This window comes from Myxine glutinosa, chromosome 11 (assembly GCF_964187855.1).
Source record: "Myxine glutinosa chromosome 11, kmMyxGlut1.1, whole genome shotgun sequence".
NCBI classification, from domain to species: Eukaryota; Metazoa; Chordata; class Myxini; order Myxiniformes; family Myxinidae; genus Myxine; species Myxine glutinosa.
Genome location: NC_136271.1, coordinates 28,910,668 through 28,934,845, shown reverse-complemented (window position 1 = coordinate 28,934,845; position 24,178 = coordinate 28,910,668). Strand labels below are relative to the sequence as shown.

Below are 24,178 nucleotides of genomic sequence, written 5' to 3'. Positions count from 1 at the left end.
TTTCTTGTGGGGAAATTGCACTTCGTTTCCTCACCGTAATTTTTCGGTCTACTCGTGAAGCCATATGCTTTGGTGGAACAATGGTTTGAGTTGCAGATGACATTATAATATTATTTACCTAATAATAAATCCAGCAACACAATTATAAAGTTTATTGTTTTGGGACGTTTTACAAATTAAAAAAATAGAGTCCAAGTTAAGGGGTCAAGAGGTGGTGGTTGAGTTGGTTCGGCGATGAGAACAAGCCAATTCGATTTTGGTACAGGTGCGGATGCAGATCGGGCCCAGCAGTGTGTTGAAGAATTTGTAGCTGAGAGATGCACAGGACTCCAATGACCGGACACAGGTTTACAAAAGGTCTGGTTTATTATTCACTTCATTCCATTTACCAAATAATACCGCATTATTCAATGGCTGAGATTAACTCTTTTCGCATGGTCCTTCTCGTTCGGATGATGTTCCTCCGACACTCCCGTTGGTCAGAGCTCCTCGCAGCAAGTACTCCCGACTCCACGTTTGCTCCCGTTTATATGGACAAACTGGATTTTAATCCCCTCTCCGCTGGTGCCCCGAGGTCATGCATGTACCAAGTCCTGGTATCAGCTCGCTCCCCTCCTGTTGTGAGTTCCGTTTACCAAACGATAGGGGGGTGCTTCAGCCAGGGGCTGTGACCAGGTGGACAAAAGATTATCATGTTCGGGCGCATTCCTGACTCATTTACAAACTCGTCTTTCACAGAGTTTGCATGTAAAATATATCTGCTTTGTTACCAGGTTAATTAATAAGTTACCAGTGCCAATTAATAAGTTACGCTGAGTTACACTTCCACAATTCCCTCATCTTTTTGTTTTTTGTTTATATTAACCATTAATCTAAACATCAATATAAGTAAACAATCAATCACTACAAGTAAACATCATTACAAGTATAAGTAAATAATCAATCACTACAAGTAATCAAATTCCCTTGGGCATACACCGTCATCCTGCAAGAATCACAAAACATTTCGTTGGTCATTGACTCCTTCCATATCGTTCAATCTATTGCATTTGCATCACAAATATATTTTCAAAACAACACTTCACCATCACCAAGATACAACAATTTCACTTCATTTTCAAGTTTTGTAAAGCATCTGCACCATCTGGTAAAAAACGTTTGCCTCCACACAAATGTTGACTTTGTTTGAAAGGAAGGGCTGATCACTTGTGTTTGAATCCTGGTATGAAACATTTTCTCCTAATGTCTTCATAGCTCCTGCACTACTTCGTGTAGGATTTCGCTGTTGTGGTAACATTGCGGAGTCATAGACTGACCCTGCTCTCCTTGTAGCATTCTTGCCACTTTTTGCTGTAAACCATAGTAATTCCTGAACACGGCCTTCACCCAGTTGTAGTCGACTTGCCTCCACCCTCATTGTGAGTGGGCAGCAAGTATTGGTGTGGCGTTGATTGGCCAGCAAGATGTGGAACAGGGATGCCGGATGCATCCACAATGATGTTGGGACCATGGTGTTCCGGTCATTCATGGTCCTTACCAGGAGCAACCAGCAGAATCGTGCACAGCTGTTGTGACAAGGGCACAGCCGTTTTTTTTTTTTTGCAGCTCCATGCTGGTTCCCCGGACGTTGGTGAAGTAATAACATATGTCCCCGCATTTCACAGAGGTTGCCGGTAAAATGTCGTTGTCCTGCAACTTCTGATGTGGTGAATGTTCGAAGCCTTCGAACAAGAGTAAGTGATCGCCTTTCTTTCATATGTTGCAGTGTGATCCAGGCAAATGGTCACATTAATTTCCTTGGTGAAGGTAAGCATTCATCTCCAAGTTACACGGGAGAATGTCTTCATCATTCTTTGAGAAAGAGGGTGTATGCCACGATTAACTTCATTTTTTTAGCCACAAATTTTCTTTCTCGAACTTCTTCCCAATTCCGTTAGCAATCCCTCCAAAATGTGATCTCGTCTTATCCTTATGCTCAGTCACATCTGAATCTGCTTTCCGCACACACTGAATCAGATAGGGTGCATCTTACCATGAAATCAGCATAATCATGTATATCTTCTGACAGTTTCACATTCAACAATTTGTTGTTTTTCCTTAACACAAAAAGTTATATTCATTTATATGCGTCACACAAATAATATTCAATCAGGTATGTATTTTATTACTAAACTAAGAATAGCATTGTATATGATTACAATCACAAACGGGAATACCTAATTCCCAACAACAATTTTTTTCCAAACCAACAAATTAAGCATAATGTATTATAACCATAATTCCTCTCCACTTTTTCTTTTCCCTCTTTTTTTCTAACAGTGTGTCACTCGTGGTGATATGAGTTCACTGATATTGTAATTGACACAACTCATAACATTGTCGTTATGCCATTATCTTAATTCTACTGTTTCATTTGCAACATCACTTGATTTAATCTTTTAATCTCAGTATTTATTCATATCATCATAACAATCTTTCTATTTTAGGTCCATATTTGTTTCTATTCTTATCACCCTCCTACGGTTTATCAATTTGTTCCAAAACACTGCAACCAAAGGTTTTAACCAAAGCTCTGCCAAACTATTTCCAATTTGAACTCAACATGCTAATTAAACAACAATTCAAAGAATTAACTTCAATGGGTCAACAAAACTCATTTTATAAACAGATCTAATTTTCCCATCCAATAATTTTCCTTGCCAAATGTCATATTGCAACACTTTAATAAACCTTCGAAAAATGTCTCCCAAATCAATAAATTCCCTTTTTACTTCCCAAATACTCATCTGTAAATTACATATTCAATTACAGTTTTTTTCCTATTTGTTCGGCCTAAATGGCCACTGAAGTGGCTGCCAACATGCAGTACCGTTTTTATCTACCAAGCAAGTATTCGTCCACATAAGATCTCTACCAAAATGTTGTTTGTAAAAACAAATCTGGGATTTCTGATTACATGGATGCACACTCTCAGGACATTTCAGGCTGCTTGTTAACAATCCACTATGATTAATTAATTCCTTTACCCACAATCAAATAATTAGTACAAATTGAGGATATTATCCCTATCACATTCATTTATAGATTCATTATGTTGGATCTAAATTTTCTCCCACTGCTGCAAGGAAGAACAATAGCTCTAATAAGTCTTTGTAATATCTCACTTAATTTACCCAGCATCGAAGAATTTATTTACTATCCATTCCCATCTGTTAACCAGTGACTTTGTTTGAACTCCAAAACTTAATTTGATGAATCCCATGTGTATGGTACCACTTATTGAAACCCCTACTTTTGTAGAATATCCAAGTAAGTGTTTTTTTTACACCCCCTTAACTGTTGCTCATCCATTTCTATGCACCCAGTGAGTACTACTGACACCAGTATGCCAATATAGGTGTGTGAGATTAACAAATATGTTGCAGGTACACGTAACAGCGCGTTCTGAGTATAAATAACGTAACAGCGCGTTCATGTCTGCCCCTTGGTTTAAGATGCACAATGCATTCCGTTTTAAAACTCACAATTGTTCAAATCAGCAAGATTTTCTTTACTATTTTCCCATATCATCTATGCCTAATACACATCCATACATGCAGCACAATTTATATGCTGATAAAATTCAAGTTTATATATATATATATAAATCCATGAGCAGAGTATTCTGGGAAGTCAGTGTAAGACCTCTCCCAAATTTGGATAATTTTGTACTCCCTCATTTCTTTTTATGAAGCTCATATCCATAAATAGCTATTATTCTCATATAAATTCTATCAAAAATGGAATCCCCAAATTACTCACAATTTTACTATTTAATTAATGGCTGCTCATAACCCAGCACATCAAATCTTTATATTCCATCTCCCTTGACAAAAGAGATAATGTTCATAATCAAATTTTATTTCTATTTTATTTTACGGATTCTCTGCATATTCAATCCCATCCACATAAAACTATCCATTTCCAGACAGGCACACTGTCGGTGTCAACAATCTTGTAAGATTGATACACAAAACAATAAAAAACACTAACATTGACACACAAAAAATACACACACACATGCATTATGCGTATTTGTTTGCATTGGAACTATTATTTACAGATCAAGATGGGTGTCAATTTTATTTCAATTTCATAAAATTTGTCCTTCAATTTTTTATAAATGCTACTACACAAATGGACCAAAAAGTTTATTCTTAGAAAACCCCTATGATGTCACATTTAAATTACCCTTTCAGTTCCCACAATAATTTATCCAAATTTGACTACACACCCATTTACATGTCAGTCGACCACTGACTTATCAATCGTGTGGAACAATAGTCCGAAATTCCCACCTGATCATCATGTGACCCTTGTCCCTTGGTTTAAAATTTGCAAAGCAATTGTTCCAACTTTGTAAATTTAAAATTGTGTGCCCAACATAAAAGATCCAATTTCGGCATTTGATCAATTAATTATCAATTTGCTTACAAGCAAAAGAAAAAATGAATAATTCTTGCTCCGAAAACTTTTCAGACCCAAGAATCATCGACAGTTATTCATGTTTGTCCAGTAATCTAATTTGTTGAGGCCAATCGTCATTTGGGATTTGTCGCAATGAAGGCCTAATCATTGTCTGAGGTATCGGTCAGCACTGGTACCCTTGATCTTGGTTTACCCTATGAACTTGTCTTTCTTTTGGTATACGGACATCCTCTTTTCCAATGTCCCATCCGTCCACACTTGAAACACCGGTTTCTGTCGTTGTCTAATCTGTGCACCTGTGCACTTGTATTCTCTGTACCGTCCTTTTTGGGGAGACAACTGGAAATCAGATGGGACAACTGTCACTTTCATTCCTAATTTCGAGGGCTGTTGTGCATTTGTCTCCTCCACTGTATCCTGTATCCTTTTTATTTTAAATTCTAGATCCGTTATCCGTTCTTGCTGTTCCCGTTGTCTGGATTCACCATCCCAAAGATGGAATGCAAGCCAGTCTACCGTTAGATTCTGTCTCTTTCTGGCTTTCAATCTTTGTTCTAATCTTTCCAATCGACTTCGCTCAAATGTACCATCTCTTGGAAACTCCTCATCATTCCCTTTGTCCACAAATACCAATTCTCGACCTGCCTTATAGCTTCGGCACCATAACGGTCGTACATATGATGTGTACAAGTACTTTTTTTTTTTTGGAATTTCTGGTTGTCCTTGTGTATTCTTGCAGGCTCCATTTCCCATTCTGCCTTTTATCAAAGTAGCGTTGGATGTGTTGTAGCTTGTTCCCGGTTCCTCTAAAGCTTCACTCGTACCTCCAGGAAGGATCTCTCCACCTGTTCACACGGTGATTTCCAGAGAATCTCCCTCAGCTGTGGCTTTTGCACAATCCAATCTCACAGATCAGTATTTGCAGATGAGCCAAAGGGTCAGTATGAAATGGGTGAATCCTCAGGTGTCCGCTCTGTTGACGGGGAAATCACACAATGGTAACCGCACATATATATCTGTATATAAACTCACCACCTTGCTCAATTTTCCCAGGTTGTCTCCACATTGATAATATCTCGCAAAGATATCAAAGCTTCTTTCTTGAGACCGCATTTTCATCAATCAAACAATCAATATATTCAATTCAATTTATTCAGTTCAATTTATTCAGTTAATTTTATTCAATTAAATTCAATCAATTAGATTCAATCAATCAACAATTCAATCAATTATTCAATTTCAATTAATTCATCAATATTCATCGATAAATCAAATTAATCATTTTGGATGACTCCTTGCATAAGCCCTTTCCCCAATGATATCAGGACAGGTCCATCCATTGACTGAGATCGAATTTTATCGGTCGTCACCTCTGGTTCGTACCTCATGTCAATTGATGAATCACCGTCCTGTCCTAGGGTCATATCTGACATATTTCCCCATTTTGCCTGGTCTCCACAAATTTTCTTTGCAACCACTAAAGGCAACTCATCCTTCATTCGTGAGACAGCCAAAATGGATGGCAGATATTAAAGTTCATTGGAAAAAATATCTCTTCATTTTTTCCTTTAATAGTACCCAAAATCTCTTGGCAATTTAAATTTCGTAAAACTCCTGAAATAAGACTGTAAGATTCCTTCAATCATGCTAAATTTTGAAACTCCATCGCTTGTAACACCCAATTTATCCCATAGGGCTTGAAAGTTCTTTCCCAAGTTCATGCAATCATTCTGCATTTGAACCCTATGATATCATTCATAATAATCATCATGATTTTATAGTCATGGTCATATCATAGTCATCTATTTAAACGAACATTTCCTTTATCACCACAGCTATGTGGTATAATCAACACTAGAATAAAACTGTACATAGCAACAGGCTACCTCATGGCCACTTAGTATACCTATTGACAATAAGTCATAACAATATCGAATAATCATTGAACAATTCAAAAATCGCTTCCACTGCTCCAGCCGCAGCATTCGTCATTTTGTCTGCTCATCCGCATGACCAAAACGAAATAAAGGGAGCTCAACCATTACACAGCGCTTTTAATGGCGCATGCCATAGGACCTCAACGCAATTTCGACTCGGCCAGAAAAACGAGCAAATTTTGCAGGATGTTAACTGGAATTAGTCGTGAAAATATATCCAAAATACACAAAAATACCCACCTACAAAAATAAACAACAAAACCCAAACAAACCCAAGGTCGACCATATTACACAATTAAATTACACCTTAAATTATTCATTAAATTACTCATTAAATTACTCATTAAATTACTCATTAAATTACATCATTTCAGCATCGTATTGATTGCTGAAATGTTCATGGGTTTGAACACACCTTAAAAGAGGTATGCTTTGCGGTTTTGCCCACCTACCACGTTTAATTAAATTACATCATTTCAGTATCGTATTGATTGCTGAAATGTTCATGGGTTTATACACACCTTAAAAGAGGTATGCTTTGTGGTGTTGCCCACCTACCACGTTGAATTAAATTACATCATTTCAGCATCGTATTGATTGCTGAAATGTTCATGGGTTTATACACACCTTAAAAGAGGTATGCTTTGTGGTGTTGCCCACCTACCACGTTGAATTAAATTACATCATTTCAGCATCGTATTGATTGCTGAAATGTTCATGGGTTTATACACACCTTAAAAAGAGGTATGCTTTGTGGTGTTGCCCACCTACCACGTTGAATTAAATTACATCATTTCAATTAAAACATCGCTTCTACTGCTCCAGCCGCAGCATTCGTCACTTTGTCTGCTCATCCGCATGACCAAAACGAAATAAAGGGAGCTCAACCATTACACAGCGCTTTTAATGGCGCATGCCATAGAAACTCAACGCAATTTCGACTCGGCCAGCAAACGAGCAAATTTTGCAGGATGTTAACTGGAATTAGTCGTGAAAATATATCCAAAATACACAAAAATACACACCCACTCAAATAAACAACATTTATTCCGTTCAACAGAACAAACATTTCCTCTATCATGACATGCATGTCTTCAAAATTATATGACCAAGAGGAAAGTAAAATTAATTAAAAACTGCGGGCAGTGATGATCCGGGGACCATCCCGCTCCATCCTGATTGGACGAGTGCATGCTAGAGTCGTTAACAACGACAGTCCAGATCCGATTGTTCAAAATTTCAACTCAATCGATCGAAAAATGAACGCAGGGATGCATTTTAAAGGTGCAGTGGCACTAACTGAGTTGCCACGAATATGGCCACAAAATTGCCAATATGGCCATCACAAAATATTTTCCTTAATCAATTGGCTCATAGCATAACCAATCTGCAAGTATTTCATCCGAAGATGTATCTCTGAGGACTTTAAATTAAATAAGTCATTTATAAATCAACGAGTTAATTTATTAAATGATTAATCAATAAATCAAAATTTTCCTTGACAGCCACATCACTTGGTCAGTGTCATGTCCAAATATCAGCTTCCTTACTCAACAGGTGCCTGAGTTAATGTAATGTAATTACTGTAATAAGATTACTGCAATTACTGTAATGATTACTGTAATTACTGTAATTACCGGAACTGTAATTACTGTAATTACCTCAGGTAATTAGCATCAGCAAAACACAACATTTGAATGTTCCCAAAACGTTGGAGCAAAACGTTGCAACAACGAAAGTGAAACGTTGTAGCGACGTTGTGGAAACGTCAGCAAAACACAACATTTGAATGTTCCCAAAACGTTGGAGCAAAACGTTGCAACAACGAAAGTGAAACGTTGTAGCGACGTTGTGGAAACGTCAGCAAAACACAACATTTGAATGTTCCCAAAACGTTGGAGCAAAACGTTGCAACAACGAAAGTGAAACGTTGTAGCGACGTTGTGGAAACGTCAGCAAAACACAACATTTGAATGTTCCCAAAACGTTGGAGCAAAACGTTGCAACAACGAAAGTGAAACGTTGTGGCGACGTTGTGGAAACGTTTTACAACAACATTATTTCAATGTTGCAGGAAAGTAATGTGAAAAACGTTCCCAAAAATGTTCTCTCTTTTTCTGTCTCTCTTTCTGTCTGTCTGTGTCTCTCTCTCACTTTCTGTCTCTCTCTGTCTATCTCTCTCTGTCTGTCTGTCTGTCTCTCTCTATGTGTCTGACTATCATCTTTATCTCTGTTTGTCTCTATGTCTCTCTGTCTATCTCTCTCTGTCTGTCTCTCTTTCTCACTTTCTGTCTCACTCTGTCTATCTCTCTCTGTCTGTCTCTCTCTATGTGTCTGACTATCATCTTTATCTCTGTTTGTCTCTATGTCTCTCTTTCTTTCTTTTCTTTCTCTCTCTCTCTCTCTGTCTGTCTGTCTGTCTCTCTTTCTGTCTCTCTCTGTGTTTCTCTCTCTGTCTGTCTGTCTGTCTCTCTCTATGTGTCTGACTATCATCTTTATCTCTGTTTGTCTCTATGTCTCTCTCTCTTTCTTTTCTGTCTCTCTCTCTCTGTCTGTCTCTCTTTCTCACTTTGTCTCACTCTGTCTATCTCTCTCTGTCTGTCTGTCTGTCTCTCTCTATGTGTCTGACTATCATCTTTATCTCTGTTTGTCTCTATGTCTCTCTCTCTTTCTTTTCTGTCTATCTCTCTCTGTCTGTCTTTCTCACTTTCTGTCTCACTCTGTCTATCTCTCTCTGTCTGTCTCTCTCTATGTGTCTGACTATCATCTTTATCTCTGTTTGTCTCTATGTCTCTCTCTCTCTTTCTCTCTCTGTCTATCTCTCTCTGTCTGTCTCTCTTTCTCACTTTCTGTCTCACTCTGTCTATCTCTCTCTGTCTGTCTCTCTCTATGTGTCTGACTATCATCTTTATCTCTGTTTGTCTCTATGTCTCTCTTTCTTTCTTTTCTCTCTCTCTCTCTCTCTCTCTCTCTGTCTGTCTGTCTGTCTCTCTTTCTGTCTCTCTCTGTGTTTCTCTCTCTGTCTGTCTGTCTGTCTCTCTCTATGTGTCTGACTATCATCTTTATCTCTGTTTGTCTCTATGTCTCTTTCTCTTTCTTTTCTGTCTCTCTATCTCTGTCTGTCTCTCTTTCTCACTTTGTCTCACTCTGTCTGTCTCTCTCTGTCTGTCTGTCTGTCTCTCTCTATGTGTCTGACTATCATCTTTATCTCTGTTTGTCTCTATGTCTCTCTCTCTTTCTTTTCTGTCTATCTCTCTCTGTCTGTCTCTCTTTCTCACTTTCTGTCTCACTCTGTCTATCTCTCTCTGTCTGTCTCTCTCTATGTGTCTGACTATCATCTTTATCTCTGTTTGTCTCTATGTCTCTCTCTCTTTCTCTCTCTGTCTATCTCTCTCTGTCTGTCTCTCTTTCTCACTTTCTGTCTCACTCTGTCTATCTCTCTCTGTCTGTCTCTCTCTATGTGTCTGACTATCATCTTTATCTCTGTTTGTCTCTATGTCTCTCTTTCTTTCTTTTCTCTCTCTCTCTCTCTCTGTCTGTCTGTCTGTCTCTCTTTCTGTCTCTCTCTGTGTTTCTCTCTCTGTCTGTCTGTCTGTCTCTCTCTATGTGTCTGACTATCATCTTTATCTCTGTTTGTCTCTATGTCTCTCTTTCTTTCTTTTCTCTCTCTCTCTCTCTGTCTGTCTGTCTGTCTCTCTTTCTGTCTCTCTCTGTGTTTCTCTCTCTGTCTGTCTGTCTGTCTCTCTCTATGTTCTCTCTCTCTCTGTCTGTCTCTCTCTATCTGTTCCCAATTTATCCCATTAAAATCCCATTAAAATCTTATTAAAATCTTATTAAAATCCCATTAAATCTTATTAAAATCCCATTAAATCTTATTAAAATCCCATTAAATCTCATATCTTGTCACCCTTTGCATTGTTGAAAGTAATTAATTCCGTAACTCAATATTACCTCTATTTATATATACTAGGGCGTGCCCGCACGTACACGCTTGCCCGTACGTGCTTGCAAAAAAAACACACGTGCAAGCAACAACAAAAACTTTGAAACCACATGGCAGTAACGACCACAGAACCCCCCTCCTATTTACATCAAATGGTTTGGTCCATTCGCAGAGCCAAAGCGAACGGCTTGCGAGTACGGTGACCATACCTTGGGACCCACTTGTCCGATTAATTTCAAACCTTGACAAATTTTCCATTCCTTCCCTTCCTGATCTTTCGATGTAGGGCTGGGTTCTTTTTTTTTTTTTTTTTTTAGGATCATGTTGCATCGAGCATTATTTTCCAAAACAGTGTGAACATTAACCCACACCAAAACCTCTGACATCCCACCATTAACACCTATTGTAAGCGTGCCGAATCAGTAAGCATCACCCCTTCTATGAGCCTCGACCAGAGGGTGGTTGTTACTCACAAACACCATTTCCTGTAATTATCTCTCATAATCAGGATAAATTTGGAACAGCCCTTAAACTAACACCAAGCAGATCAATTTTTATATTTAGGTTGGGGTTTCACACAAACTGGTTAACTAAATAATACAGAATTATTTTTCGTTAAAAACAACAGCACTGGTTTTGTTTCACCCATGCTATTTATCTGGCAAATTTCGTCAAAAAAAAACAACAGCACTGGTTTTGTTTCACCCAAGCGTCCTGCAAAACGCTTTGCTTCTCGCAAAACGTCCGCCAATGGGAAGTAAAGGGAGGGAAAAAAAACGGGAGCAAGAGACAGGGTGCCGGAATGGACATGAGGGACAATGAGGGACAGTGAGGGAGTGTTGGTATGCAATTTTTATCCAATCGCCATCTTTCATAGTAATTCTGGACCGGCATTAGGTGGGATTGTCTGTCATGAATTTATTTGTTGATCGAACGAGTTTTAATTTGTCTAAATCCGACCAGTCGTTTCCAAAGATATAAGCCTTTTTGTCGCAATACCATATTGGAAATATATATATATATAAATATAATTCCCTTTCCCGGTTCCCTGTCGCTCGCCGAGCGCCGAGCAAGTCGAGTGCTTTGAACAAGTGCAAAAAAAGAAGTACTTTATACGTGTACGGGTGGGTAAACGAGTGTACCGGCCTTACACGTCCTGGAAGCAAACGGTCGCAAGGTGCACGCTTGCTCCGTTTGCTCGCAGGTCACAGTAAGACCCTTAATGACCAGCGCAAAAATACGTATTTACAGAAATCATTTAGAGAAAAAAAACACGAATAAATTGCTACAGTCGTTTAACACGTTTCATCCTTGTATTTCCTATGGACAATCGCCAGTCCCACACACCAAATCCTCTATCTTCAGAATTCATATTTCATAATGGACAGATCCCCAAGAGGTCATGCTCACCTTGACCCTTGACGACGTCCACTCGAAATTCCAGCGGTGCCTCCAGATTGTTGAAGAATTTGTAGCTGAGAGACGCACAGGACTCCAATGACCGGACACAGGTTTACAAAAGGTCTGGTTTATTATTCACTTCATTCCATTTACCAAATAATACCGCATTATTCAATGGCTGAGATTAACTCTTTTCGCATGGTCCTTCTCGTTCGGCTGATGTTCCTCCGACACTCCCGTTGGTCAGAGCTCCTCGCAGCAAGTACTCCCGACTCCACGTTTGCTCCCGTTTATATGGACAAACTGGATTTTAATCCCCTCTCCGCTGGTGCCCCGAGGTCATGCATGTACCAAGTCCTGGTATCAGCTCGCTCCCCTCCTGTTGTGAGTTCCGTTTACCAAACGATAGGGGGGTGCTTCAGCCAGGGGCTGTGACCAGGTGGACAAAAGATTATCATGTTCGGGCGCATTCCTGACTCATTTACAAACTCGTCTTTCACAGAGTTTGCATGTAAAATATATCTGCTTTGTTACCAGGTTAATTAATAAGTTACCAGTGCCAATTAATAAGTTACGCTGAGTTACACTTCCACAAGTGCCACAAAACACAAACTGTTCAGCCTGGCAGAGGTATGCTCTCTACTGAGTGCCACTCTGTTCTTCATGCAGTCCATGTTGGTTTTAACATTCGTCTCCAGCACCACATCTGAAAACTCAATCTTCTACCTTTCTTTGTTTTTCACTGTCCATGACTCACATCCATACATTGCAATGGGAAATACCATCTGAGAATTCAGCAGGCTCCTCTTGGATTGTGTTGTCACATCTTTATCTTTCCAGATCTTTCTCAATCCTGACACTGCTGTTCTCTCGAATGCTAACTGATAACGGTCTATTAATTTCTCCACATTTTCCACTCACTTCAATCTTAGAACCCAGGAATATGAAACTTTCCACTATTTCCACACGAGCGTCTCAGTTGACAATGTTTGTGTCTTTTTAAGGTTTCAATAATAACGAGCTTTTCACTTTCCTTATTCACTGTCTGTAGCAATTTCATCAAGTCATCTTTACTTTCTGCCAACAGAGATATCATCGGGAAAAAACAACAGTGTGACCAGCATTTTTTTCCCATCATTTAATGTCCTTAAAAGCTTGAATTTTGAATATTTTCCAGCACAAGATGATACATCAGCGATAATGTGCTTTCTTTTTTCTTTCCTATCTTCTATGTTAACTGTCGCACGTTGAAAATTATCTTGTGCAGATGCCTCGGAGTTGGCTGACACTTGACACACCCCCACTGCTTTGTGCATTATTGTCAGAAGTGTTCAAAGGAGGCAGAAAATATGTATCAACGGAAATGCTCATCTGTATGTATGAAGGCTTGTGTCTGTCTGCTTTGGTGGAAAAGATAAACAAAAGTGTTTCTCAATTAGTAGTTTATAAGAGTATGCATAAATAAGGTGTGCCTGAATTTTGAAGCATTATCCCAAAAAATTATTTCTTTTTGCTTTTATGAAGAGTTGACACTCAAAACATCAGCCCCACCTCATTTCACATGGCAGTAAACATACTCTTATCAACCGTTGTTTGATAAAATCCAAAGAAGGGTAATTAAATATGTTCACTTGTTTCTCAATGTGCTTTAGAATGCTAGAATCCACGTAGGCAAAGATTGCGAACTTATTTGTCCCATCTCCTTTTCGCCTGCTTATTCCTCTCGTCTTGATCTACCTTCCACCCAATAGATAACTGTTTCCATTACAGTTTTCTAAATAATGCTTAGCCCCTTTACCTTTTGTTTGACCGTGATAACCATACAATAAACTTCATTTTATTTATTATGAAATGGAAAACCAAATACTACATTGGAGTTCACAGAAGGAACCTGAATAAGCAAAGAGCAAAGATGGAGTCATCAGGAGGAACCTGGATAGGATTCTCGTTTCAGCCACTACTCCCCAACCCTCAAACCCATCCAGGCGCAGCCACGTGAACCTTCCAGAGACGTGTGTCTTACATAGACATGTGTTTGCATATAATGTGTCGACCTTCTGCCAAATGAAGAAATAGCTTCTATCTTTTTGCCTCCGCGACCAATGGTTTTTCTTCCGCCACCGTGTCCATATGTTCGACCATGCACCCAATTAGTTTGTTTGTTTGTCTGTGTGCATGATGTATCAAAAAGTCGTAGACTTATTCGGATGAAATTTGGTGGACATGTTGGGTGTGTGACGAGGACGAATGGATTCAATTTTGGTGAAGATCCGGATACGATAATTTTTTTAAAATGATTCTTCACCATTGAGAGAAAGGACCAAAAATGATATATAGCACGATGTTTCAAAAAGTTGTGGATGGATAATGACAAAACTAGATGGATTAGTTGGTTAGGCGACAAGACCAAGTAAGCAATTCGAATTTGGTTCAGGTCCGGATCCAGATCTGGCCGATCGGTGGCATGCAAAATGTTTTTCTGTTCAGCCTGACGGGTGACGGCGGTATGCTCTCGACCGAGTGCCATTCTAGTTGCTGCTTAATTAGCTTGGCCAATTGAGTAGAAATGATTGACATGCCAATGTTCGATACCAAAACGATTATTAGCCCCGTTGGATTTGATCTGAAACAGGGGCTTATGGATGGATTGGGTCTCCTCCATCTGTGCGTCCGCAACCATATCTCGGAGATGTATTGACCGATTTTGTTCATACTTGGCACAAATACAATACATGACGGTGTACATATGCACATCATTTTGTTTCGCGATGCGATCAAATTTGGCCGACTGGCGGCCATTTTAGTTGTAAAAAAACCGATGTTGAACACATCCTCAACCATTTACTGGACATGCATTTACCGATGTTCAAACTTGGCACACAGATAATGAATGATTACTTGCATATGCACGTCATTTTCTTTCAAGATCTGATCCAAGATAGCCAATTGGTGGCCATTTTGTTACTTAACCTTTAGATGCAGGCGTCAAAAATCCTACATAAATGCAGCCATTGGGCCTAACGGATGTATTCGTGTTTTTTTTTTGTTTGTTTTTTTCATATCCTTTTTCAATCCAAGTCGATGCTCGTGGATGTGTATTTGCTCAGAAAACGTGAATCATTGATCCTATTATTTGGAAGAATCCCATGTAATGCAAGTCATGAATCGTTTCTTCTTTTTTTGCACAAAATTTTTTTGTTCTTGGTTTTCCAACTTTTTTTCTCTAAAACGTTGAGGCTCATGGAGGAGTATTTGCTCAACAAATATGATTCACTACAACAAACAACAACATGCATTTTAAGGCCATTTTCCCTGCAAGAGCGGGGGTTAGCCAAATATGATTCACTGATCCTTTTATTTCGAATGTATATGACCACAACTGTCAAAAATACTACACCAATGCAGCCATTGGGCCTCAGGCCCCACAAATGTTCCCACTAACCTGAATGAAATTTTCATATTTTTGACACTGAATTATTTGTAACCAAGTTATAGGAGCATATAATGAGGCTCATATCAAGAAAATAATGATATAACATAGTAGTACAACAACATTTATGCGGGGCCTCTAAGACCCTTAGATGCCTGTATTCGTGTCGGATTTTCGGGTTATAAGTGGAGAATGAAGATTTTCCCACGAGCCTGAATGAATTTTTTATTTATTTATGTCACTGAATTTTGTGTAACAACATGAAAGTCGGTGAAAATGAGCCTCATTCCCCCAAAAAATTGTACAGCATAGTTTTTGCAACAAAAAAACATTGTGGGCCTCTGAGGCCCAATCACTGCATCCAAGGGTTAAACGTGTCCCCAACCATTTCTCAACATGCATGGACTGATTTTGTTCAAACTTGGCACAACGATAATACATGCGACTATACATATGCAGAATATTTTTTTTGTAATCTGACAAAAGATGGCCAACTGACTGCTTTTAAATCTGTACAGAAGGATGTATACAGAAAATCTTTTATGCAAAAAATAAAATAAATAAATAAGAAAAATTACTAAAACCATGGGGGCTATGACATTTATGTCTTCTTCTTGTTTCATTTTGTGCTAATTATGAAATATTGATGTTTATTACCCTACATGATCTGAGTTTTTGTTTTTTAATGTGTGTGATGTGACATCTTCCATTAAAGAAAACCTTTACGCTTGCTTATCGGGGATGTCCCGTGGTGCATCCTTGCCTAGTATTTAAGGATTAGTTTGCACAACAATCCCTCATTGTCACCTGTTCGAGATGGCAATCAACTTTTTCTGTGGTATTAAAAAAAACAAGTTTTTAGACAAAAACTGATCCCACAGTTGATGCACTTTTATATCAACTTGCTGTTCTTGAATCCTCACAAACATGTTTGTAATCTCCCATGTCGAGAGATTGTGTCATGGAACCTAATAATCTTGCGTCGACCCAGCCAGATGTTTGTTTGTAGATGTTCTGTTGTTCCTCTTTTCTCCGGTTTGGTAAACCACCTTACTGGTCAATCCTGCTCTTCCTTCCAGGGCTTTATGTAGTCTGTGTACCACCATCTTGTGCCATCCTCCATTATTCAGATTCTGATTCCGATCCATACCCTGTTACAGTGCGTCAGTGTTTCTGAAGCAGTTTCTTGGCAAGGGTTATACAAACTTGGTGGTTTTTCATTGTTTTCCCAGCAGTACTTGGGGAAGTACTTTGGAATTTGACCATGGTGCCACCATTAGCTCGTTTACTCTTCGCGAAGGACACCATGGGAACTTTAACGTCAATCACCTAATGCCGGCAGACGTTACGCCCTTTTAACATCCATCCAAGGGACGGCACAAACATTGATGAATCACCATGCCCATAAAACTCTGGGATTGTAGTTGTGTTGGGATTCAAACCCAGGCAAGACAGCTTTTCAAACCCAGGCAAGACAGCTTTTCAAACCCAGGCAAGACAGCTTTTCAAACCCAGGCTAAACAGCTTTGAGGTGAGTGTGCATAGCTCTAGGCTTTCATGCCATACCTCTTCAATCATTATGCTCACTTTTTTGTTTTACCCTCCTTATAAGCCTACCTAATCCAACCAACCCTCTTCATCACAGGTTTCATTCTCACTGTTACTTTGTTGGCTTTTTATACCCTCCATTACCTCACTCTTCCCTCGATCTTGTATCTAAAGCAATTAAGAAGGTCTTAGTCACTTAAGCATTCACTTAAGAAGCATTCACTTCATAACCAGACTGTGGCATAATGGCTGGACCGTCCACTCTGAGTCTGGGAGGTCAGTGGTTTAAACCCGAACCTGGGGAGTCATACAAATAATTTACTAATGGTATGTCCTGCTTCCTTGCTTGAGACTCAGAATTTAGAAAGGATAGAGCACGCACAAATGACGATAGCACAGGCTTTGATGGGCTTGATTGCCTTCTTTTGCATCGAGGTTCCTTGGAGACAAACTCATTGTTATTATTATTATTATTATTATTATTATTATTATTATTGTTATTAGGAAGTGTGGGGATTTGCTATGGTGTGCCATCAATTTCACCTTAGTTATTAAGTTTCCACATTTTGCATGGTTTTTAATTTAATGCAATAATATCAGGTTTGTGCCATCTCAATGAAACTTGCTGATTTCACATTTAATGACACTCCTTTCAATGTCTTTGTGACGTCTTATCAATGTTGGTGAATGGCATCTGTCGTCGAGCAATTTCAAAATCTTCAAAAATGTAAGGATTGCACAGTTTGTTGGCGTGGTAAGATGGCTGGCATATTGGAATTTTGTTTGTTTCTGTTTTTATGATGCACGAAAGACATGTATTTGTTCATACATTCCAACATGCCTCCACCTGCCCATATGCACCTGGCATGTATGCTTTTGTATTCATAGTTGCACATCCACTTTGAGCGTACGTTCAGCCATGAGATTTGTGTGCTGAAACGGGTTTGACGGGTAGCAAATGCTAGTTTGATGAATTTGCAAAGTTAACATACTTTTCGAGGACGTGATGAAGGTCTACTTTGTTCGTGATATATACCGCATAAACACCCTTGAGCACTGAATGCAGAGTGCTGAAGTGATGAGATTTTAATAACCAGAGCAGCATTTCAATTTGCTGGTAAAGCTTCTCTTCTCTTTATTATTTATTTATTGTTGTCATCCTGTTTGTCAGCCAAGTCAATTAACAGTAAGTGAAGGAATGCAAACATTATGTTCGTTGTTATTTTTCCACTCGTGTAATTTTGTGCATCCATACACACCCACCTTAACAACAATGAGTACTGTAATTTAGAGCTAATCATTAGGTGGTCGGTCCCACTGCCGAGAACAGGAATGTTTCTCTTTTTGTCCATTTGGGAAATCAAATTGCCACACGTGGGAATCAGTTACGTGGAAATGAGGAGCCATTTATTAACATTGTTGTGCTTGTGGAAAGCGTGGCATATTGATTATTGTGAGAATTTTTATTTTATTTTGGTGTTGCTGCCACATTCATACATGTATAGGGAGTCGTAACGGAGAATAAATATTCTGACGATACCACTCTTGGCAGAAAGTAAAGAGGACTTGATGAAGCTGCTGCAAGCTGTGGAAGGAAAATGAAAAAGCTAGTCTTTATTTCAACCTAACAAAACCAAGACCGAAAGTCTAACATCGGCAGAGCTGGGCTTGTTTGATATTCTAGTTGAAGATGATAGTGACCTGGATGGGGAAACAAGTTAGCAAATAATGTAAGTATTAATTATTTTTTTTCAAGTACTCTTAAGTCTCTAAGCTGTCTGTCACCATGGACGTGAAGAGATTGCATTGAGACTTGTTTATTACCTCCACCACCAAAGGTGGATGGAGGTGATGTTTTCACCCCTATCTGTCTGTTTGTTTGTTTGGGAACAAGATGTCTCAAAAAGTTGTGGACGGATCCGGACGAAATTTGGCCTAAAGGTAGCTTATGTGACACGGACGAAATGATTAGATTTTGGTGAAGATCCGGCTTCGGATCCGGCTAGTACAATGTTTAAAGTGATTCTTCACCATTGGGAAATAGGGCTAAAACCGATACACAGCAGGATATCTCAAAAAGTTGTGGATGGATTTGGATGAATATTGGTGGAGAGGTTGGGTGTGTGACAAGGACTAATCGTTTCGATTTTGGTGAAGATCTGAATATGGATTCGGATACGAGGGTTATTTAATTTTTAAGTGATTCTTCACCATTGAGAGATCGGGTGAAAAGCGAGAAATAACATGATATTTAAAAAAGTTATGGACGAGTTATGAATAAACTTGGTGAATGAGTTGGTTAGGTGACAAGTACAAGCCGATTCGATTTTGGTTCAGGTCCGAATCCAGATCCAGCCTATCATTGGGATACAAAACAAACTGTTCAGCCTGGCGGAGGTATGCGCTCTACCAAGTGCTGTTCTCGTTCTATATGTTTTGAGTCAACAATGAACCCACCATACACCGCTTCAATCTAGTAACTTTGTAGTCACGGCAAAGGGATTGCATTGTTACAATTATATTTACTATATTATTATTACTAGTGAGGTACCCGTGCTACGCAAGGGTTGGAGGCCAGAAGCAAACAGACAATGCAGAAACGGCGAATGCTGAAGCATGAAACCAATAAATTACACATTCCTGTAGCACCTTCAGTCACACGTCAGACATGGACAGCAAGTTCATGAAGGACATCCATGAAAAATGTACCCGTACGCAAACAAACGGGTACGTTCACATATAGAAACTTCGATCGTGGGATCGTTGCGAATTTGCATATGGCGATCCGCGAATTTCACGTTTCGAAAGTAGAAACCATCACGGCATTTCGTCATTCACTTGAACTCGATATCTATTTTTTCATTCCAAACAGCATAACTCCAATCACAAATTAAATAGCATTAATATAAAAAATAAACTTTTAACAACATTATTAATGTTTCCTTCATTGTAAAAACTACAAAGTCAACAGTTAAAAGGATTTTGAGCCGATAGGTGTTATGACCTTGGCAAGATCGATGGAGATGGCGATCTGTTAGCTTATACACCACCCAAATAGCTATGTGGAATTCTCTCATGTAGAGATTAAACCCACGTCGTTTGAACTTTGGCCGAGGTCATTATTTACTTTTAATGATGTTTATATACAACAAACAACAGGCATTTTAAGGCCATTTTCCCTGCAAGAGCGGGGGTAAGCCTTGCGGTCCCCATGACAATCTTCTCCATTTTGCCCTATTTTCTGCATCTCCCCATGTTAACCCCCTTGCCCGCATTTCTTCTTCGACCATCTTTAACCAAGTCTTTCTCTGTCTTCACCATCCTCTACTTCCTTCTACATTCATTTCCATCACTTCTCAACCAGTCACTTTCATCCTTCCTCAACACATGACCAAACCATCTCAAACTGTTTCTCTTCACAGCATCCATCACAGGCTCTATTCCCATCATCTTTCGCAATTCATCATTTGTCTTCCTCTCTCTCAACGATACTCCGCACATCCACCGAACCATTCACATTTCCACCCTTTCCAGCCTTCGTTGCTGCTCTACGTTCATTACCCATGTCTCGCTCCCATAAATCATAACACTTCTCACAAATGCAGCATACACCTTTCCCTTCAGCTTCAACGACGCTCACCTCCTCGTCAGCACGCCACTCGGTTCCCGAAACTTCTTCCATGCACATCTCACTCTAGCAACCGTTGCCGAGTCTGATCCACCTTCTCCATTCAGCATGTCTCCTCGGTAACAAAATGTATTTATATACGAATCAAAAAGAAGATAATTGGTTTTGGGTCGTCCTTTCCGCATATCTCGTGGGATTGTGATTTGGAGAGACGACCGTGATGGCAGGGAGGGGGTTGGCATTCTCTCAAGCAGGGATTCAACCCATGTCCTTATAAAATGTCTTTGTCCGAGGTCATTATTTTTAACTGTGTGCTTTCATTCGTCAGGTTGCGATCGGTGCAGCCGTTTGTGCAGCACCCGGGAAAATAACGTTATGCGGGAGTCCAAACTGGAAAATGCTGGAGACTAAAGCCGAAATTGGAAAAACAATATAGCCTATTTTACTCCAGGAGATCCCAGGATTACCCACCCAACATTTTGTTGCGATCGGTTCAGCCGTTTATGCGGTATCTTCGAACGGACGAACAGACGGACATTTGGTGAATTATAGTAAGATTAACGTTATTATTATTATCACAAAAACTATACCACTGTATTAAGAAACCTGGGTGAATTTGTCCAAAGTGGCCTGAAGGTGTCGCATAAAGACTAAGGCCGATACATACTGTCGTTCGAAGACCCGTAACGCCGATTCTTTCGATATTTGATGATAATTTTAACAATCGGTTTGTTTGTGTTTCACACTGAATGAAAAACGTAAAGGTAGGTAGAGCATGGCGATTGTGATATATGACAGGTTCGACGATATGTTCGACGATATGTTCGGCATGAACGAAATTGGAATAACAATGGCGGTGTGTGGAGTCCGCAGTCGTTCGCCTTAATGACATCACCTTACCCTTGCCATGTGACCAGATCCTCAGCTCTGATTGGTGTACGTTTGTGAGGGACATGCATACATCCATCCACTGTTCTAGACGGCTTTGCCCGTTGGGCTACACTGTAAAAACATCTTGTCAACTGTGAAGATCTACATGTTCAGATTGGGAGATGCTCACGTGAAAATAGTGGGAAGTTTTATTTTCCTGGGTTTTAAGATTGAAGTGAGTGGAGAATGTAGAGGAGAAATTAATAGACAGTTAGCGCTGGGGAGAACAGAAATGTCAGGATTGACAATGATGTGACAATACAAACCAAGAGGAAGTTGGTGAATGCTCTGGTGTTTCCAGTTGTGATGTATGGATATGAGTCGTGGACAATGAAAAAGAAAGAAGATTGACAGTTTTGAAATGTGGTGTTGGAGATGGATGTTGAAAGTTCCATGGACTGCAAGAATAAACAAGTCGGTTCTTGAATCAATTAGATCAACATGCACATACAAATGAGAGAAATGGTGTCCTCCCTCTTCCCTGAACCCCTGGGACTATGAATTAAACCCCAAAATACTCTTCTCATTATACATAGTACTAGCAAAGGTACAATTGCCGGGCAACGCCAGGGCCCTCCTCCCAGAAAAGTGGACTTGGCATCACCATTGGAATAAATATGTTCTTCATGAAGGTATTCCTTGAATTTGGGGAAGAGATGCAAATGTGACTGAGCCAAATCGGAGCTGGTGACCCTCGTGGTGGTACTCCAATGATTGTCTCTTACTCTCAGGATTGTAATCGTGCACCCAACTCTCATCTCTAGTCATCTCATGTCCTGTCAGTCATCCCAACTCTCATCTCCAGCACTCCACAGCAATGATGCCATGCTGCCTTCTGCCATCTTGACTGACGCAGCACTGACGCATCTTGTGTCAGAATCACGAAACTTTGTACGCAGGGGTCTGAAGAACTGATGTGCAGACTGCGCTTTGTTTCCTTTGAATATCTTTATTGTTTTTGACAAGGTATAAAGAGGCATTGCATTTCAACTCGCCATCGTAGTATGATTATCCCATTTATAACTAGAACGGCACTCAGTAGAGAGCATACCTCCGCCAGGTGAACAGTTTACGTTTTGTATCCCAGAGTAGACCAGAAAATCACAATACAGGATCACATTTAATCAAAATAATCCGTCCACAACTTCTTGAGATATCCTGCTTTGTATCGTTTTTGGCCCTATCTCCCAATGGTGAAGAATCACTTAAAAATTCTACTAGCCGGATCCAGATCCTGATGTTCACCAAAATTCTTCTTTAAATAAACAACCAGGCAGGTGAAAACATGGCCTCCATCCATCCACTTTCGGTGGAGGAGGTAATAATTAATTAAAACAAGTAGCATGTATTTATACAGCAGGTGTTTCTTATTTACTTCTCAAGTTAATTTTTATCCATCTCTTGTTACCCTTAGACGATCTTCCTGAACTACAAGAGGCGAGGGATCATCGTCTTACCTCCACTACTTTCCATTTGGACTCGTACATCTCTCACTATGAAAACCCTCTAAATGTGGCTGCAGAACGGTCATGGGATCCAGCGGACAAGAATGGCTCGCACAACCTTCAATGGCCAACAGCAGGCGAGATCGAGTCATTGAGTGTCAACAACTGCTTAGCTGAGTTTGCAAATATTGCGACCGGACCACAGAGCCCTCTCCTTCAAAACCTGGAGAGTGGCAAGTAAGCTTAATGAAGGTGCTGCTTGTTTGAATTGTTTTTGTTAACTTGATGAAACATTTATTTGAGGAAATCTGGTTTCTGTTGGTACAATATAGGAAATTGCAAAATGCTCTCACCGAGACATAAATGGTCATGATCTGAAAAATGAGCTAACTCTCTGCACTCTGTTGTTGAGACCTTGTCCTAAAGAAGGTTGGAATTTAAAGATGGATGCATTTTTTTTTCGATTCAAGATCGAGACTCATGAAAGAGCCAGCACTTGACCTTTTCTTCTCTTGAAAAGGTGGTCAACAATTGTACGGTAATAACAAGGGCCTGCCTGCTTGATACGTATTTAAATATAGTTGGCATTTTATATACATATTAAACAACAACAACAACCACCTTTAGAGGCCATTTTTCCCCGCAGAGCATGGGTTGGCCTTTTTCGGGCACCGTGGTCCCCTTTTTGAAGCAATGTTTTACGGCCGGATGCTCTTCCTGTCACCAACCCTGTTAGTCGCCTCTTGCGACACACAGGGAATTACCAGTGAACTGGTACTCAATTTGCCGACCTCAGAAGGATGACAGGCTGAGTCAACCCCCCTGGTGTTAATTCAGTGATCGACCGGGATTCAAACCCAGGATCCTCGGATCCCAAGCCGGCACCCTAACCGCTAAGCCAACACCAGGCTTATATATATATACATATTAAACATGGGTGTCAAATGTATAAATGGACCCAAACTTGTCGAAAATCAATACGGCTATTCGATGCATTGGTTTTTCTCTCCAAATCGTGACTTGAAGGTATTTCTGATATTACTATGGATTCAGAAAATGGCACAATATCGATCCAGGTGTCACTCTTGACCCTTCGACCTGATGTGGAGATGACAATTTGCGATTGTTGTATTAATTGGAGGATGTGCTCTATTGTGATGGGAGTTCAAGGGAGGATTACGGTAAAAGTGTAATGTTTAAGAAAACAAGACCAAAAGTCTAACAGCGGCGTAGCCGGGCTTGTAAAATATTATAAACCACAAACACACATGATTAGCTTTTTAAACGGTCGCTAATGCTGTTTATAACATTAAAGAAAGAAATTTGGAGGAATCCCGACATCCATGAGGTAAGTTTTACTGACAGAACTGAGCAAAGATTTACTGTAATCTATATACCCCACATGGGTTGGAGGTGTGCTCATTTACCAAGCAGCTAGCTAGCGCTTGC

The 24,178-nt window shown here is 39.7% G+C and overlaps 1 protein-coding gene across 1 annotated transcript in view; it reads left to right on the top strand.

The window, feature by feature from the left end:
• Nucleotides 1-24,178, top strand: part of LOC144894174 (HMG box-containing protein 1-like) — a 58,224-nt gene that overhangs the window by 18,684 nt on the left and 15,362 nt on the right. Inside the window, exon 3 of the mRNA XM_078786257.1 lies at nucleotides 22,699-22,966. Coding sequence (XP_078642383.1) covers nucleotides 22,699-22,966 — 268 coding nt within the window. The remainder of the gene's footprint in view (nucleotides 1-22,698; nucleotides 22,967-24,178) is intronic.